At 34.5% G+C, this 18,664-nt stretch overlaps 2 protein-coding genes and 1 long non-coding RNA gene across 7 annotated transcripts; 1 reads left to right on the top strand and 2 right to left on the bottom strand.

The window, feature by feature from the left end:
- The first annotated feature begins 1,307 nt into the window (after window positions 1–1,307).
- LOC140970459 (uncharacterized) lies at window positions 1,308–8,437 on the top strand. Its single transcript, XR_012174139.1, has 2 exons — window positions 1,308–1,524; window positions 7,733–8,437. It is a non-coding gene; the product is annotated as an uncharacterized lncRNA (long non-coding RNA).
- LOC140970457 (uncharacterized) lies at window positions 7,879–12,543 on the bottom strand. Of its 2 annotated transcripts, none has more exons than XM_073432223.1 (6): window positions 12,122–12,543; window positions 11,876–12,026; window positions 11,249–11,387; window positions 10,148–10,184; window positions 9,295–9,580; window positions 7,879–9,077 (listed from the first exon to the last, which is right to left on the bottom strand). In XM_073432223.1, the coding sequence occupies exons 1-6, from the start codon at window positions 12,293–12,295 to the stop codon at window positions 9,052–9,054; spliced, it is 813 nt and encodes a 270-aa protein (XP_073288324.1). In that variant the 5' UTR covers window positions 12,296–12,543; the 3' UTR covers window positions 7,879–9,051. The 2 variants fall into 2 exon arrangements, with proteins under 2 accessions (XP_073288324.1, XP_073288323.1); XM_073432222.1 differs by having other exon boundaries at window positions 7,879–9,057; window positions 12,122–12,542.
- Window positions 12,216–17,668, bottom strand: LOC140970456 (SUN domain-containing protein 4-like). Of its 4 annotated transcripts, XM_073432221.1 has the most exons (6): window positions 16,682–17,667; window positions 16,179–16,405; window positions 14,365–15,602; window positions 14,207–14,292; window positions 13,951–14,127; window positions 12,216–12,325 (listed from the first exon to the last, which is right to left on the bottom strand). In XM_073432221.1, exons 2-6 carry the CDS (start codon window positions 16,336–16,338, stop codon window positions 12,316–12,318), a joined length of 1,671 nt encoding a protein of 556 aa, XP_073288322.1. In that variant the 5' UTR covers window positions 16,339–16,405; window positions 16,682–17,667; the 3' UTR covers window positions 12,216–12,315. The 4 variants fall into 4 exon arrangements, with proteins under 4 accessions (XP_073288322.1, XP_073288319.1, XP_073288321.1 ...); XM_073432218.1 differs by lacking the exon at window positions 12,216–12,325 and having other exon boundaries at window positions 13,582–14,127; window positions 16,682–17,668; XM_073432220.1 differs by lacking the exon at window positions 12,216–12,325 and having other exon boundaries at window positions 13,582–14,127; window positions 17,524–17,664.
- Window positions 17,669–18,664: the final 996 nt, after the last annotated feature.

The raw sequence follows: 18,664 nt of genomic DNA, 5'->3' as shown, positions 1-18,664 counted from the left end.
CATCCTATGATAAGTTGTCCCAACTAAACCATCGAGTTTCTTCGACTAAGATACACCCTTATCTTTCAATTAATTTTTTCAACACAAAAACTCTTTTGAGACGGTCTCAAGGATCAATTTCGTGGGTCGAATTAATCTCTTATTTGGGTATTATTTTTTATGCTAAGAGTATTACTTTTTATTGTGAATATCGGTAGGGTTGACCCGTCTCCCAGATAAAAATTCGTGAGACCGTCTCACAAAAGACTTATTCTTTTTTTTAATAAAAAAATGACACATCTTTGTAAAAAATTAACTTAAGATTTAAAAAATTATGCCAACTTATATATATTTTTATCAATCAATTATCATTAAATTTTAGTGAAACAGCCATGTTATCTGTTGAAAATTTTAGTATGCCAACTTTCCTTTTTTTCCCCCCTTACCTTAAGCCATGTTATCTGTTGAAAATTTTAAACCACGCTCGTGACGAGTGTTTAACTAAGGTAATATCAACCCATACTCTGTTGCTTCGAATGTCAAGGAATTGAAAGTCTCGATTGCTGATCATGTGAATTGAGACATGTGAGAGCTTATCGAAGATACGAGAGAACTTCTCTTGTTGAACCAGACTGCCATGGATTTATATGGACATAATATTGCTCGGGTCTGGACCAGAACCAAAAAATGTGACCCTTGATTCCTTCCACTCCAATGATTATATGCCCATCTTAGAAGGAAAGCATTTTCGGTCTTTTGAAATGAACGACATCATAGATAATTCAACTTCTCCTTATGGATTTTCTGTATTGTGCTTTCCAACAACTCAGTTAATATTCAATCAATCATTGAAGTATATGTGGTGTAAGCATCAATTACCTTGAAAATCAATTCCGTGGAAGGAGAAGCTTCAGCAAAGTTTATTTACAAATTTGTACAATAATTTATATACTCTCTTGATCTCGATTATATAGATGACATTTCTTTTTTCAAATATATAGACATGTCACATGTATTCATATTTATCAATATATCTTCTATTTTTTCTTAATATATCTCAATTTAATTTGAGATCTTGTAATTAAGTAGTCACTAAAGAGATAAAATTGAAAAATTGTTTGATATTTGATATTTCTTGTTAAGTTTGTACGAAAAGAGACGTAATGGAAATGGAAGTGGTAGGACTTTTAACGACATGGTAACATACGTGTAACAGTGTAAGGTACAAACATTTCTTTATACATAAAAAGTGACTTTTTTTTTTGGAGATAAGAACTTGGCATTTGATTTACATTTGTGAAAAAAGCGAAAAGGTACCATTTGAAAAAGTAAATTAAAAAAGAAGATAAGTTAAAGGAGAAAGAGAAGATGATCCTCGTCTTATCTCTCTGCCCAAGACCGACCAACCAACCTACTGCTGGTAACATTTTATTACCCAACATCGGATGCAATGAATGTATTCTTTAACTCATTATTGACACCAATGACTAATATGGTTGCTAAACCAACGTCATCATAATCACAACTAGTGAATCAATCAAATAAGTAGAGATTGTTGTGAAAAAGTAAAAATTTACGGTAAAAAAGTAAAAATCTCAAACTCTCAACTCAATTGTGATTTTCTTCACAAATGAGAGATCTATTTATAGAAAAATTTTACAAATAATCCAAAAATAAAATACATCATTACCTACATCATCACACACTAATTTTCAATATTCAACACCTAATTTTACCTAATTTTCAACATTCAACATTCACATTTTCAACACAAATATTTAACACATTTTTAAATAATATTTCAACACTCCCCCTTGTGATGATGATCATAATGATTGTATACATTACGTGTTTTTATACTGCCTCGTTAAAAACCTTACTAGGAAAAACCCATTGGGATAAAAACCATAGTAAGGGAAAAAGAGTGCAGTCACGTAAACTCCCCCTCATGTTGACACGAACAATTCTTCACAAATTTCGTAGATTGCGCATCCCAATATTATATATGTGCTTTCTGAATATTGTCGTAGGAAGTGCCTTTGTGAAGAGATCTGATGAGTTTTCACTTGATTGAATGTGACGAACATCAATACATTTATTCTTCTCAAGCTCCTTGGTGAATGCGAAGAACTTAGGAGGAATATGTTTAGTTCTGTCGCTTTTTATGTATCCTTCTTTCATTTGAGCAACACATGCAGCATTATCTTCATATAGTATCACAGGCTTCTCGTCGAATGATAATCCGCATGAGATTTGGATATGTTGAGTCATTGATTTTAACCACACACATTCACGGCTTGCTTCATGTAGTGCAATAATCTCGGCATGATTTGATGAAGTTGTTACAAGTGTTTGTTTCTGTGAACGCCAAGAAATTGCAGTGCCTCCACGAGTAAATACATATCCAGTTTGAGAACGTGCTTTGTGTGGATCAGATAAGTATCCAGCATCGGCATAACCAATTATACTTGGATTAGCATCTTTTGAATACAAAAGTCCCAAGTCTGTCGTTCCTCGTAGATAACGGAATATATGTTTAATTCCGTTCCAATGTCTCTTTGTTGGATATGTGCTAAATCTTGCCAATAAATTTACGGCAAAAGATATATCAGGCCTTGTACAATTTGTAAGATACATAAGGGCACCGATAGCACTTAGATATGGTACTTCTGGACCAAGAATATCTTCATCATCTTCACATGGACGGAATGGATCCTTTTCTATGTTTAATGATCTAACAACCATTGGAGTACTTAAAGGATTTGATTTGTCCATATTAAAACGTTTAAGGATCTTTTCTGTATAATTTGTCTGGTGAACAAATATTCCACATTCTTTTTGTTCAATTTGTAAACCCAGACAATACTTGGTTTTTCCAAGATCCTTCATTTCAAATTCTTCTTTCAAGTATGACACAACTTCTTGAATTTCCTTATTTGTTCCAATGATGTTTAAATCATCAACATATACAGCAATAATTACGCATCCGGATGTTGTTTTCTTAATGAAAACACAAGGGCATATTGAATTATTTACATATCCCTTTTTCATCAAGTGATCACTTAGCCTATTATACCACATTCTGCCGGATTGCTTCAACCCATATAATGATCTTAGTAATTTCACAGAATAACATTCTCTGGGTTTTGAACTTTGTGCTTCAGGCATCTTAAATCCTTCAGGGATTTTCATATATATATTACTATCAAGTGATCCATATAAGTAGGCTGTAACAACATCCATAAGACGCATTTCTAAATTTTCAGATACTGCCAAGCTAATCAAATACCGAAACGTAATTGCATCCATCACAGGAGAATACGTTTCTTCATAATCAATTCCAGGCCTTTGAGAAAAACCTTGTGCAACAAGTCGAGCTTTATATCTTACTATTTCATTTTTCTCATTTCGCTTTCGAATAAAAACCCATTTGTATCCAACAGGTTTTACACCTTCAGGTGTAAGGACTATAGGTCCAAAAACATTACGTTTATTTAGCGAATCCAATTCAACCTGGATGGCATCTTTCCATTTTATCCAATCCTGCCGATTTTTACATTCACCAAAAGATTTTGGTTCATGATCTTCATTATCATTTATGATGTCGATTGCCACATTATAAGAAAATATATCATCAATTTCTTCTATATCTTTTCGGTTCCATATTTTTCCAGTATTAATATAATTGATAGAGATTTCATGATTCTCGTCAGTTTGTGGTTCTGACAAAACATTTTCATCATCATGTGTTTCTTCAGGAACATCATTCTCTATTTTGTGATCATTATGTGTTTCTTCAGGAACATCATTCTCTATTTTGTGATCATTGTGTTTCTCTATGAATTTTCTTTTTCGAGGATTTTTATCCTTGGAACCAACTGGCCTTCCACGCTTCAGGCGTTTAATGACATCATGACTATCTTCAATTTGTTTCTTCGGAATTTCAATTCGAGCAGGGGCATTTGCAGCATGTATATATGATTTAGTTACCCCTTTTGTGTCTGCAAATGCATCTGGTATTTGATTTGCTATTCTTTGCAAGTGCACAATTTGCTGTACATCTTTTTCACATTGTTTTGTTCTTGGATCCAGATGTAACAATGATGATACATACCATGTAATTTCTTTTTCGGTATGTTTCTGTTCTCCCCCTAACATTGGGAAGATTTCCTCATTAAAATGACAATCAGCAAAACGTGCTGTGAACACGTCGCCTGTCTGTGGTTCAAGATATCGAATGATCGATGGACTATCATAACCAATATAAATTCCAATCTTTCTTTGAGGTCCCATTTTCTTTCGTTGAGGTGGTGCAATAGGCACATACACCATACATCCAAAAATTCTCAGATGAGAAATGTCTGGTTCTTTACCAAATGCAAGCTGCAATGGGGAGTATTTATGATATGCACTTGGTCTGATGCGAATTAATGAAGCAGCATGTAAAATTGCATGTCCCCATATAGAAATAGGGAGCTTTGTTTTCATAATCATTGGTCTAGCAATCATTTGCAGACGTTTAATCAATGATTCAGCCAATCCATTTTGAGTATGTACATGAGCAACAGGATGCTCAACAATGATTCCCATAGACATACAATAATCATTGAAAGTCTGGGAAGTAAATTCACCAGCATTATCAAGTCTAATTTTCTTGATTGTATAATCGGGAAATTGATTCCTCAATTTTATTATTTGAGCAAGTAATCTTGCAAATGCAACATTTCGAGTTGACAATAAACATACATGTGACCATCTGCTGGAGGCATCAATCAATACCATAAAGTATCTGAATGGTCCACATGGTGGATGGATTGGTCCACAAATATCACCCTGAATACGTTCAAGAAACATTGGTGATTCAGTTTGGATTTTGGCTGGTGATGGTCTTATAATAAGTTTTCCAAGAGAACATGCTTTACATTGAAACTTATTATTCTGAAAGATCTTCTGGTCTTTCAATGGATGACCATGTGTATTTTCTATAATTCTTCGCATCATTGTTGAACCAGGATGTCCTAATCGATCATGCCAATTGGTTAATATTGAAGAATTATCAATTACCATGTTTGATTCAATGGGACGTATATGTGTATAATGCAATCCAGTAGGGAGCATTGGTAGTTTTTCAATCACATATTTCTTTCCTGATTTATATGTGGTAAGACACATATATTTCTCATTCCCTTCATTCATTGTTTGAGTATCATACCCATGGGAATATATATCATTAAAACTCAACAAATTTCTTTTCGATTGTGGTGAATATAAAGCATCATTGATCAAAAATTTTGTACCATTAGGTAACAAAAATTGTGCTTTACCACATCCTTTAATCAAGTCTACAGGACCTGATATTGTATTCACCGTTGTTTTTGTTGGTTTTAGTTCCAAGAAATATCTTTTATCTCGGAGGATAGTGTGCGTTGTACCACTATCGGGTATGCAAACTTCAGCTTTGCTCATAGCATTTTCCATATTTGAACTTCAAAAAATATGCAATGAAAAAAAATTAATGACAATACATATTTAAATATAACACATATCATAATTGTACAATAAAACATTATCATATAAATACATGAAAAATAAATTATTGTACATTTATATTCTACCACTATATTGTTCATTTTCAGAGAAATCATTGAGAAAATCTGCAGCATCAATATTGTTCATTTCTATCCCACCAACATATTGATCATTTCCAGAGAAATCATTCATAAAATCAGCAGCATCAAAATGAGTTGAATCACTCAAACGGTCACTTCGCTCAGTGAAGTTGGTCTCCTTTTCTTTCCCCTTTATCGATTCTTTATAAAGTTTGCAAAGATGCTCAGGGGCTCGACAAATACGAGACCAATGTCCTGGAGTACCGCATCTGAAACAAGAACTTTCAAATCTTTTCGAGTGATTTTCATTAACACTCATGTTTTCTTGATGCCTTTTCTGTGGATGGTTTGGGACGTTATTTTGAGATGAGTTATAGAAATAACTATCTCGATTATTTTCAAAACCACGGCCGCGTCCACGACCACGACCACTTCCTCGTCCACGTCCACGTCCACGACCTCGACCTCGACCTCGACCTCGACCAAAACCTTGTCTTTGAATTTGATTTTGGTTTCCAGGTTTAAATTCATTTTTACTTACAGCATTTACTTCTGGAAATGCTGTTGATCCAGTGGGTCGGGACTGATGATTTCTCATTAATAGCTCGTTGTTCTTTTCCGCCACAAGAAGACAGGCGATGAGTTCAGAATATCTCGCAAATCCACGCACTCTATATTGTTGCTGTAGTGTTATATTTGATGCGTGAAACGTGGAAAATGTTTTTTCAAGCATTTCCGATTCTGTAACCTCATGTCCACAAAATTTTAACTGCGAGATTATTCTATACATCGCTGAATTGTAATCACTGACTTTTTTAAAGTCTTGGAATCTTAACATATTCCATTCATCACGGGCGGTCGGAAGTATAACTTCCCTTATATGTTCAAATCTCTCTTTTAATCCTTTCCACAGAGCCATGGGATCTTTTTCGATGAGATATTCACATTTTAAACCTTCATCAAGGTGTCGTCGTAAAAATATTATAGCTTTTGCTTTTTCTTGTGATGAAGATATACCATTTTCTTTAATGGTCTCGCTTAGACCCAATGACTCAAGATGCATTTCTACATCAAGAGTCCATGGCATATAGTTTTTCCCAGTAATATCAAGAGCGATGAATTCGAGCTTTGCCAAGTTTGCCATGGTGGTACTAAAAATTACGATGCATTTTATTAGTTAATGAATATTGCAATACAAAGTAATGGATAAACAACAAGTACAAGTATTCGTAAAAATAAAGAAAACACACGAGGAGGATATTCTCCGATAAATACAAGACTGGTGAGTATGATAACCAAAATAATTAAAAATAACCTCGTGAAAGCCATCTTCTTTTTTTCTTCGAAAATTTGATGAAGAATAATTTTTAGAGAAGAAGAGAAAGTTGGAGTGATTGAATGTATTTGTGAGATTGTATTTATAGAGCAAAAACTAGCCGTTTTGTTACCGTTTATTACCGTTGGTGTATAAGAAAATAAATGTATGTATTTGTATAATTTTATGGTAATAATATGGTGTATATAATATTAGTCATATTTAAATAATTATGTATATCATATCACATTATTATAATTAGGTGTCATAAGTTATTTTGTTTAAAAAACCTTATAGGCTTTTATACTTGTCGTATCCCTTACCGGGAGTGTGGGATGTCGTCTTAACATCCTCCCAGGATTTATAACAAGTTTTTGAAAAAATTATTTTTATTATTTCTAACAATAACATTATATTATATATTACATATATAAACAATAAATAAATAACAGTAAAATAAATATTATTACTTTTGTTACCTTTTTCTTCTGTTCGGAGCTTGGAAAAATATGGAGGACTTTTAGAGCTTCGTGCTGATAACGTGTTGTGAAAAAGTAAAAATTTACGGGTAAAAAGTAAAAATCTCAAACTCTCAAAATTATCACACTACACACTTTATAATATTTTTCTCTCAACTCAATTGTGATTTTCTTCACAAATGAGAGATCTATTTATAGAAAATTTTTACAAATAATCCAAAAATAAAATACATCATTACCTACATCATCACACACTAATTTTCAATATTCAACACCTAATTTTACCTAATTTTCAACATTCACATTTTCAACACAAATATTTAACACATTTTTAAATAATATTTCAACAGATATATATATATATTCTGAAAATAAATATTAATAATAAGTGGAGATTTACTGATAAAATATATCGACGTCCTTGAATCAGCCACTACATAGAATAATTTGCATGTTTAGTTAATGCATCGTTAGTACTTTAAATGAGGTGGGTCGGTAGACACAAAATACAGTTCTTAAATAGATTAAACAGAAAAATAACAGTACCGGCATCTAATGTACGATATTGACCCATTTTCCCTCTTACATTACAAAGCATAGTAGACTTGACTTCATAAAAGAAAAAGCATAATAAAGTCGCATGCTTGCCGTCCTCAATACATACATATAGAGAGAGTGCGATTACAAAGATGGCCTGCCTGAAACCTAACCATGGTTGATGCATGTGCTAGTGAACTAGTCAAACCCAGAGACACCAAAAACATCTTGGGTTTAGTTTTTATGCAATTGGAACTCCACAACCATTTCATGGAGTTCCAGAAAAGACTAAAGTTTCAAAAGAAGGGTAATTTATCCTACCTAATTAATGGTTGTGTTGAAGGGATAAACTCCACAAGTTTAGCCATTCTAATGGTTAGTACTTACTTGTATATACATACAAAGATGAAAACATGGGGTGGGATGGATAATCTCCCTTTTTCCTAAGAAGAGATGATTGATTCCTCCATCCGACAGATAAAATTAAGCAGAGTTCGAAATAGATCGGTAAGGAAAAATTAAAATCTTTTAACCTACTTTGATTTAAAAAAGTTGAAGTTACAAAGTCCTGAGATTAGGCATATTACAAAACAGAATCAGGGACCCTAATTTCCTGATCTGCTGAAATATCCAGGGAAGGAAGATGTTGAAGTTTTCAACCATTTCAAGATCAACATTTTGAAACTACCTGTTAAAAGTTAAAAAAAAAAGTGGTTTGAAATGTAGCCTTTTGAAAATGATACTTTCTAAGCCTTTCCAGGGCTGAAAGTAACAAAAGTACTAATTGCATGTAACCACTTTGCCTGATGACTCGTATGCCAAGAGGCCAGTGTTGGGTATGAATGAGATGCATGTGTATGTGGTGATTCTCTGTTGCAGGAACCTTTTCTACAGCCAGAGAAATCATGAAGAGATGGAGAAAGGATAATCCAAATTTGGATGCAACCCCTATGAAGGGCTGTATTTCCATGTGTGGAAACGGCAGAATGCCACAATCAGGGCGGCATGGGCGTCCACAGAGGGAAGTGGAAAGAGATTAACCATGATTAGGCCAAACGGGCTTTGGAGGAGAATGGATATGAATCTTTTTTGATCAGTTCTGCGTGAATCTCTCAACGATGCAGAGCCATGGTTACCCCTGTGTCACAACAAAGCCCACTGTCAAAGTTATTAGCAGTTCCCAGTTCCACAATCGAATACATAGTATATCAAGGACGCAGAAATGGCTGCATTCATTAGGGAAAGAATCATTTTTAGTCTAACTCTATAACATGCAACGGCTAAAAATGTCATATCCCCAGAGTTATCAAACCAAAAATGACAACAATTTTCCCTTAATTGGGTGATCACTGGAATGAACAATTTACTAACAGACCTGATTGCAGTGGACTCGGCGGGGCTATAGATAAAGGGGTGCCATAATGGTGGGGATAAAGGGCCGCAGCTGAGCTAATTGCTTGATACTGAAAGAGATGTTGAGGAAACTGAATGCCGCCATGACCCTGGTTGGTGGTGTATCCAGTGGATCCTTCGCACCCCTCGCTGAAATTGAGATTATAAGGATAGAAGGCTGCAGCAGCACCTGACACCAGTCCACCAGTCCCAGATCCATATAAGGTACACTGACCTCCATTGGCTCCTCCATACACACCGTAATAACTCTAAACAAATATTATGATATTGAATTAATCCTTTTACAGTCTATCACATAGTACATGCAATGTTTTCATTCTACATTTGGAAGACTAAGTTAGATCACATTTTCCAGATTATCCAAGACCTATTTTCTGATGGCACACTTGGATATCTAGAATCAAGAAATGTTTTGCGCTTGTTTGAACTAAAAATATACTAGGGAATAATCTTTTCAGCGTATTTGTCCCGATCATGTTGAGTAAAACCAGACTACCAACCCAAGAAATTTTGAAATGTTGAAATTAAAAAAAACAAAACAAAACAAAAAAAACGTAATTTAAAAATGAAGTGCGGATAATAAAAAAATTTAATTGAAAAAACCCACTCTTTGATTTTTCATGTGAGATTGAGAGAGTGCAAGTAACGGTGTGCTTCAAACGTTTAGGGTACTTTATAAAAGCACACTTCGATCAACTTGATTGAAACCATTTTTAACGGAAAAGGTCGCATAAATGTCTGACATGTAGTTTCCTTATAATAGCCTTCCGAAGCAAATTACTAATTAGTGCAGGGGTAGTTTTGCGCAAACATACCGCAGGGTAAGCATATTCAGCAGAGAACGGAGTGTACCTGCATGTCGATATTCATAAAAAATGATTAAAAGAGTTGTAGTTGGAGATTTAAATCACTAATGTTCGTTTAATTTGTTATTTATCAAGCACATGTTTTGAAAATCACCAAATTAGAACACAGGTGGGGCAGACCCAGCAAGAAAGAGGGGGTCGATCTCCCCAAAATACATCAATTTATCATATCTCGTTGGCCGTTGCGTCTAAAACAAAATTTTAAGACCCATATACCGATTAAAGTTGATGAGTTTTTACGTATGCATATATATGCGCAGATGACAGGATCGATTAAAAAAGTACTTGCTTACAGCTGATTTTGGTATCTATCCTACACTCGGTTTCTTTTTGTTTCTTTTTTTTATATAACAACTCAAAAAAAATCTCATGATTCTTGAAGAGTAGAAAACGGGCTTGCTGAGTCAGAACAGCTGTCGTTCATAAGAAAAGATGGGAGAATTAAGCTACAAGTATTATTTGTCGGTAGGTTGTCATTTGTTAACTCTGTATGAGAGAGGGGGGAGAGAAAGAAATGTGATTTGGTGGAAATGATGATGGAGGGTGGTGGGAATGGGAATATTAACTAGCATGCGTGAATAGAACAGAACCCAAAATTATCTAGCCAGCTAGTATGATGAGATTGGGTGTGAATGAGTTGGCAATACACGTGTGTGCAGCCTTGAATCACAAAACATAAGGATTGGGTAAAGCGAAAAATCTGCTGCAATAAAGCATGCGTCCCCATTCTCGATACGGTCCCAGATTTTTTATTGACTATTTAGGAAGGGAAATTAGATGGAAATATAAATCGAGCCGTAAGCTAAAAATTTATTCGATATATATTTGAAAGCATTGAATTTGAGCCTACTTCAAATAAATTCGAATACATCTTCGAATAAAATTTAAGCAAAGGTAAGATACTAATGGGGCAAAAGTAGGATTTTTGAAAGAATGCTTAATTAATTATAATTTTTAACTCAGACCGGCGATGGCCTCTTTCAACTTTGTTGGATCTGCCTTTGCCCACGCGCACTCACAGAATTTACAAATATTATTAACTGTGCATACCCATAAAGAAAGTTGTAGCTAGGAATCCCTTGCTGCACAGAATACTGAGGGAAGCCGTTTCCAGCGGACTGATTAAATACTCCACCCGCCTGAATGTGATGATGAAAACCCCCTAACACCCTCATGTTCCTCGTCCCACCTGCATGCATCCACAACAAAAAACAATGCTTAATCTTCAGCTATGCACCACATTATTTACCAAAATCTGGAATTTTGATGCGCAACAGCATAATTCTTTATGACCTAAGGAAATCCAAGTTTACGTTTCAGTACCGACAGCAACCTTTTACTTTATGGACAAAATTTACAAACAAATAAAGTAAAAAGTGCCTTCACCGAGAATGAAAGAATGACCTGTCATATTATCTTGTGCCAACCAAGCTGTGGTTGTAAAACATTTCTATTTCTTAATTATTCATTAATTCAAACAGAACAACAAAGACCAGAGGCCCCTAAAATTAAATCTAAAGGTATATTGGCTTCAATCCCACGTTTATAAAACTCTCCATGGTAACCCAACAAGTTAATGACCATCTTGTAAGTTGTTAACACTGTGTATGTATGAAAGAACTGCGACCAACAACACACAGACACACACAATCAACACCAAACTACTACTCAACATACCATTGTTATTATGATTTTTGGTGTTGACGGCAGAAGTCTTAGATCTTTGAACACCCAAGGACGCGAGATTACAGTTAGCCCTCCTTCCATCAATCACAGGATTAGCATCAACACAAGCTCTCATAGCGGCATCCGCGTCACGAAAAGTAACCTACGTAGCAATCATAATAGACACACACATTATTAAGCAAAAAACAACTTGCGAGTAAAAAGTAAGAGATGAGAAGCTGGAGGGGAGAGTCATACAAATCCATAGCCTTTGGATCTACCAGTAGGCTTGTCCGTGATGACAACAGCTTCCATGATCTCACCAAACTGCTGAAAATAACCGGTCATAGTTTCCTTTTGAGTCTCCCATGCCAACCCTCCCACAAAAATCTTAGTGTAAGTGGTATCTCCGAACTGTCCGGCAGGTGTCATCTCGATTGGCAGTCGGTGATCTAATCAGATCTGCTACAACAACAAATTCAGCGAGTAATTTACCGGATCAAACGGATACGAAGAAACTTAATCTCGATCAAGTGAGTAGAAGAGTAACTAAAAGAAAGGAGGCTGGGTGGGTAGACAATTAGGTCAGAGTTCGCAGATGAAAGGGTTAGAGAGAGAGAAATTGGAGGGAAGAGAAAGGGAAAAAAGGAAAAGGATCGAATTATTGAATTCAAACAACCATACCGACGCTGTCTATCCAATTTATATATAAATATTATTTTTATACATAATATTCCATAAAANTTTCCCGAAGAAAATAAGTAGGAAGAAGAAATAACCTACTTATTAGAGAAGTTTACTTTACAGAACCATTTTTTTCTTTTTCTTTTTTTATTGGGTAGGAGTTTTAAAAAATTTAGAAGGTTAGAATCCAAAAGAGGTACACATTCTTCCATAAATTATATTTATCGAGGATGATGAAATACTATATCACTTTTAAAATTTTATAACATGTCATATATCACTAAAATAACAACATATATCTTATAAAAAGAAAATATTATGAGCTAAAATTTGGGATTGAAGATATACATTATTCAATAAATAAAAAATATAATTAGACTCTTATTCATCTCATGTTTATGTTTACTTTAGAGTTATGACACTACTTATTATGACGCAATGAATCGTATCAAAATTATACATCAAATAGATATTTACAATCTGAATGATGGACACAGAGATGAATAACATATTAAAATTTATACACACACACATACACACACACTTGGGATCGCTTGAGTTGATCTAAACCCGTCTCGTCTGGATGAATTTAATACGAGGTCGAATTTAGACCGTCTTATTGTCATTCCTGTTTATCCTACCACATGAGATTTATATTTTTTTTCGACGTATCTCATATATTTACGATAAATATTCATCTTTAATGCATGTATTCTCAGAGTATCACCTTAAAAATAGTATGAAAATTTCCCTCAATGACAATGAAAAAGAAATCACTCCAAAAGAACATACAATTCAATAAATAATTCGAAGTTACATCATATCAAAGTATATGAATATCACATGAAAACTTCTTTTTATTCTAAAACAACTCAAATTTTTCTTGATAATGAATAGTAGAATGAAAATTTAATGATTTATAGACGTGTCATGACATAATCACCACGACACCATCTTTTTGATAAAAAAAAATTGATGATTCAGCAAAAGTTAAGCATATAAATAATTTTTTTAGGAGGAAGAAATATAAAATTTGAACAAATAACGTGATAAACATTTTAAAATAAACTGTGGGCCCTTGATAAGAACTTATTTACAAAATAAATGATCTTTGGTATATAAACAGCCACAAATCTTCTTTGTTCATTTGAAACTTCAAGAATACATGCAATATTAATGATTAATGGGAATCTTGGGCAAAACCATTAATATAGTTAAACCAAACGACTCATCAGGATCGATCATTAAGCAGCGCTGTGCTTTGAGATATCTACGGACTAATAATGAAGATGAAGTGAAGAGGTAATTGAGTTGATATTTGCAAAAAAAACTACAAGGAGAGGATGATCAAAGTAAGTGTAGTGGAGAGCAATAGACAAAACCAAGGAGAAGGAGAAGAAGACCTCACACACCAAAATTCCCTGGACTTCTCCACCACATTCAGTTGTTGGGGTGGCCATATCATCTCTATCATTAACCTCAAGAGAGCAAAGAATCCAAACCATAAACATATAAGAAAAATGATGATCCCTTTATTCTCCAAATGCAACTGATTCCTCCCAACTCTTTCCACCTCCAAACTGCAAATATGATACAAGAGAATACGTTAAGACCAACAAACTATATATATTTGCATATTTGAAATCAATTTTATGCGACCTGAGACGGGAGTTTTCTTTGATTATAATGTCCAGCTGCATGGAAACTAGGGCTTTCCAGGACAAAATATCACCGATCTCCTTAATCTGCTAATCATGAATATGGCTTAAGATATATTAACAGATGGTCTCCATGATAACAAAAGTAAATTTCCATACCATGTCATCCTTGCTTTTAGAGAAACTCTGGATGGCCAACAAAATGTTGTCTAGCAGGAGACCTTTGTCTCCGATTTCTTTATCAAATTGTTTGAATATTTCAGAATATCTGGAGTTCAGCTCTTCTAAATATCGCTCCTGAACAGCTATATTCAAATCCAATGATCTAACTTTTTTCATTAAAATTTTAAGAACACTGTCCCCATGCATCCTGCTAACCTGCTGCCCCTGGATTTCAACTAGGTCAGGAACACTTCCAACTTTCATGTCAGAGATTCCTATAGAGGCATTGGGTTTATCAACTAAATCTTCGTATGGGTTTTGCATGCTTGACACGGGCTTTCGTTCACTTGATGTTTCTTCAGATACTAATAGCTTATCTTGAACTGAAATAAGGTCTTCAAGCATTTTCTCAACAGCATCAACTCCATATACCTCAAGAACACTGAGTGTGCAGTAGAATTCTGAACCATGATGAGTAAGAAGATTTAGTTTAACATATCTCACCCATTTTGGGTCCGGAAGAACAAATTTCTGAGCATGCTTCACATTTGCAGCAGTAAAATTCCCAAGCTCAACCCATGAATCTGTAGGATAAACAGGGCTGCCTTGTAGCTCGAAATCTTTTAGATTGGAAGAATGAAGTTCAAAATTTGATATTTCAATAGTATCTACCAAGGTTTCTTCGGAAAGTTCTATCACAACAAACTTCTCATCGGTAGAGCAAGGATTTCGAAGGTACTTGTCCTTATCACTGCTTAAGATATTTGAAGCGCCCTTAGCTTCCTTATTGTAAGACAGGACCTTTGAACCTTTTGACGCCGAAGCATAATTGTATTCTGCTCCTCCAGGCTCTACTCTATGTATAATGCTTCCACTCTGATCACTAAGATATCCACTTCTAGAACTTAATGCTTTGCTCCTAAATTCATCGAGGCCAATAGTTGCAGCATATAATAACCGGTCATTTTTATGTTTTTCCTTTTCTGAATTTGTGGGTAAATTTAAATTTAATGCAGATTCAGACTCAGGGCTTATACTTTCCATTGTACCCTGTGATTCATCATTACTGAAACCTGTTTTTGTATCACCAACGGATGACTTAACAAAGCAAACTTCAGATTCACTGCCCTCCGAAAATGCCTTGTTCTCATGTAATACAGAATTTGAATCCCCATCGCATGCCCCTTTGTCTTTGTTCCTTGTTCGTGTATCAAAAGAAAGTTCCAGATATTCATCTACACCCACCAGAAGGCAAGCAAAGTTCAGTTGTTGAAAACAAATATGTCATCAATACAATAACAATTTCAAGTAACAAACTATGAAGTTAGGCACCATACGACTTATGATGTGTAAAACCAAGCATCTACCACTATACTTAAAGTTATAACTTATAGTAATGGTAAAACTCAAATAGTCAAACCAGCATAACATATCAAGTGTTGCATTTAGACCTTTGTGCCATGTAGCCAACCACACAAGATAACAGAACAATAGTTGCTCCACAACATGTAACTATAATCACATATAAACCACTCAAATACATGAGATTTAACCTCTGAAGAATACAATTTACACTTACAACTCAAAAATTTGATACTGTCACATGCGCACGCATCCGTACTCACACATATATATGTACATAGAGAGAGTGAGAGCGCTAATCAAGTAATGAATGAGGAAGAAGGGAATGGAAGCTAATCAAGTAAAGAATGAGGAAGGGAACGAGTAGTTGATAATTCAGCTTCAAACCCGTGAATGGAAAAAAGTTTGTACTTGAAATCAGTAAAAGAGTTCTTCAAGAAGATGCTGACCTTTTCGACCATCACCATGGCCAATCCATATATTCAAAAGGAACACGAGACCCCATAGAACAATCACAAAAGAAAGAGAAACCTTATATAACTGATTTCGCCCATAAAGAGCCTTCTCCAAAGCTCTTCTTTGTAGAAGAGCTCTGCGTGACCTCTGCATTGCACATCAAATCCAAGTGCTGCTATAAAAAAAAACACTTCTACCAAACAAAAACGCCAGGAATAGCCTACAATGGAAGTCAAAGGAGCTATGTTAATCTCAATGATAAAGATATTTTAAACTAAACAGGGAAAGTTGGACCTAGGGATTGCTGTGAAATTAACCAGGCCAGGAGAGGGGGAAGTGTGAATCATTTTGGGGGTGAAACTTGAATCTTGATTAAAATTAAGACATGCTGAAGAGTATTTATATCAATAATTTTCTAGAAAAGGTAGATATTCTACTTGGAAAAAACTACAGATAAAAAATATTTTGATTGGAAAATTATGAATTTTTCACTTACACAAAGGGGAGATAATGAAACCTGGATCGCGATCGATATTAAGATAAATCAAGCGATTCCCCTGTTTGTATTTCGAAAAGAAAATATATTGATAAGAGATATATGGATTCTCAAGAAGAGAGCAGCCGTGCCAGCATTGGCATAACCAGGAGCTGTAATTTTCTTTATACTGCTCTGGATTCTATCAAGAATACTTTATGAACATGGAAAACTTTCACCAGAGGCTGATGATGTGTTTGGCACAGTTTAAACCAAATATATGAAACCAAAAATCTATCGGAGCTCAACAATTATGATGGTCAAGAAAAAGCTTGTAATATTCTTGATCAGGAGAGCCGAATCGGGAGAAACAAATTGACCGACAAAACAGATAGTTCGATTAAGAGATCCAGACACGCGATTCCCACTTCGTTAGAGAGAAGATATAGCAGGATGATCAAAAGAAAAAATATCTATTTCCGAAAAATACAATTTGTTTAACCAAAATTCCCTGATTCAAAATCAGGCCTTGGAAACTACTGAAAGTCAGAATCACAAATCCGATGCCCACACCCAAGAGCTGTATCTGACTCAACTGAGTATTTTTCTCAACGCCTCTATAGAAGAGAGAAGAACGAATCGATCTTGTTGCTTCCGTCGTACTGTGACGTATTTGAGAGATGGTCTCCACTGAAAGTTTCGCCGTTATCGTTTAATATACTACAAAATCTCAAACCGCAGATGTTATGGTAGGTCTGGTTCTCGAATTTAAAAATTTACCGCAATACCCACCAGTAAATGGCTTCATTCATGTGAAAGGAAAAGACTGCATGTTAGAAAGACACGAAAAAAGAGAGGATTACAAGGACAAAGATCCCACTTTGTTGCCGGAAAGGACGCCTAAGAAACGACGTTAAACCAGCATTGAGTAAGAATTGTATCGGGTAACGGCATCGATGAAATTAGGATACGAGCGTCACTGCTCCGGGATTCTGTTGCGCATTTTCGGCTTAGATAGATTTATTTATAGATTTTTCTTTTATCATGACTTGTGTGAGACTGTCTTACCTATCGTATTTTGTGAGACGGATCTTTTATTTGAGTCATCTATGAAAAAATATTACTTTTTATGCTAAAAGTATTACTTTTTATTGTGAATATCTGTAGGGTTGACCTGTCTCACATATAAAGANTTATTTTTTATGCTAAAAATATTACTTTTTATTGTGAATATATGTAGGGTTGACCTATCTCACATATAAAGTTTCATGAGACCTACTCATATACAAATATTATTTTGCCATTGACTTTTTTTAAAAATATAAATAGAACATTGTTTAAAAAATATAATGTAACCGTTGGACTTGATCATGTCTCGAGCAAATAAATTATAAATGAACAACTAAATCTGTTTACATATATTTTAAAAAAAACATCGCAATCAGAATTTATATAATATATTATTTTGCTATGACTTGGATCAAGATAATATATTATTGTTTTTTAAAGCTATTACATCATTTATATGTGAAATTAATATTTTATTAGAATTGAAAAATATTGAATGTAATATATTTTCCATCTAATCTAGATGATGCCTACGAGAATTCATAATATTGTAATTATGATTTATTTACAGGTGAATTATTTAAATTGAGCTCCTCATGGGACATGTAGAACCTTTCTACCTTCAATTATGATTCGGTTGGTGAGCTCCTATATAAGAAAAACTTTTTTTAAAAAATCAAATACCATTCAAACACTATCTGAAACTAGAATTTGCTTAAATCACTTCCTGCGCAAGAAGATGAGCCACTTCGTTTGCCGATCTCTTCACATATAAGAAATTCGGGGACTTCAGCATCATCAGAAGATGGTGTTCTCATCGATGCATAAATTCTCCCCTTGATTGATATAGCTTGGACGGCAAGCTGTGAATTCAAGAAGCAAGTCTTCTTACAAAAGTTAATTACGAATATAATAGCTTACAGTTCTGCACTGAAG

This window comes from Primulina huaijiensis, unplaced genomic scaffold (genome assembly GCF_012295235.1).
Source record: "Primulina huaijiensis isolate GDHJ02 unplaced genomic scaffold, ASM1229523v2 scaffold5913, whole genome shotgun sequence".
Taxonomy (NCBI): Eukaryota; Viridiplantae; Streptophyta; class Magnoliopsida; order Lamiales; family Gesneriaceae; genus Primulina; species Primulina huaijiensis.
This window is presented reverse-complemented; position numbering and strand designations above follow the sequence as displayed.

Bases quoted from the DNA above. Each gene is read 5' to 3' on its own strand.
- LOC140970457 (XM_073432223.1), bottom strand. From the start codon at position 12,295: ATGACACCTGCCGGACAGTTCGGAGATACCACTTACACTAAGATTTTT. The intron at 11,388-11,875 runs GTATGTTGAGTA...GGATGCATGCAG, and splicing joins CAAAAATCATAATAACAATG to GTGGGACGAGGAACATGAGG. The intron at 9,078-9,294 runs GTCTGTTAGTAA...TAACTTTGACAG, and splicing joins GCCGAGTCCACTGCAATCAG to TGGGCTTTGTTGTGACACAG.
- LOC140970456 (XM_073432218.1), bottom strand. From the start codon at position 16,338: ATGCAGAGGTCACGCAGAGCTCTTCTACAAAGAAGAGCTTTGGAGAAG. The intron at 15,603-16,178 runs GTCAGCATCTTC...TGGTGGGTGTAG, and splicing joins CCATGGTGATGGTCGAAAAG to ATGAATATCTGGAACTTTCT. The intron at 14,293-14,364 runs GTATGGAAATTT...CATGATTAGCAG, and splicing joins CTAAAAGCAAGGATGACATG to ATTAAGGAGATCGGTGATAT.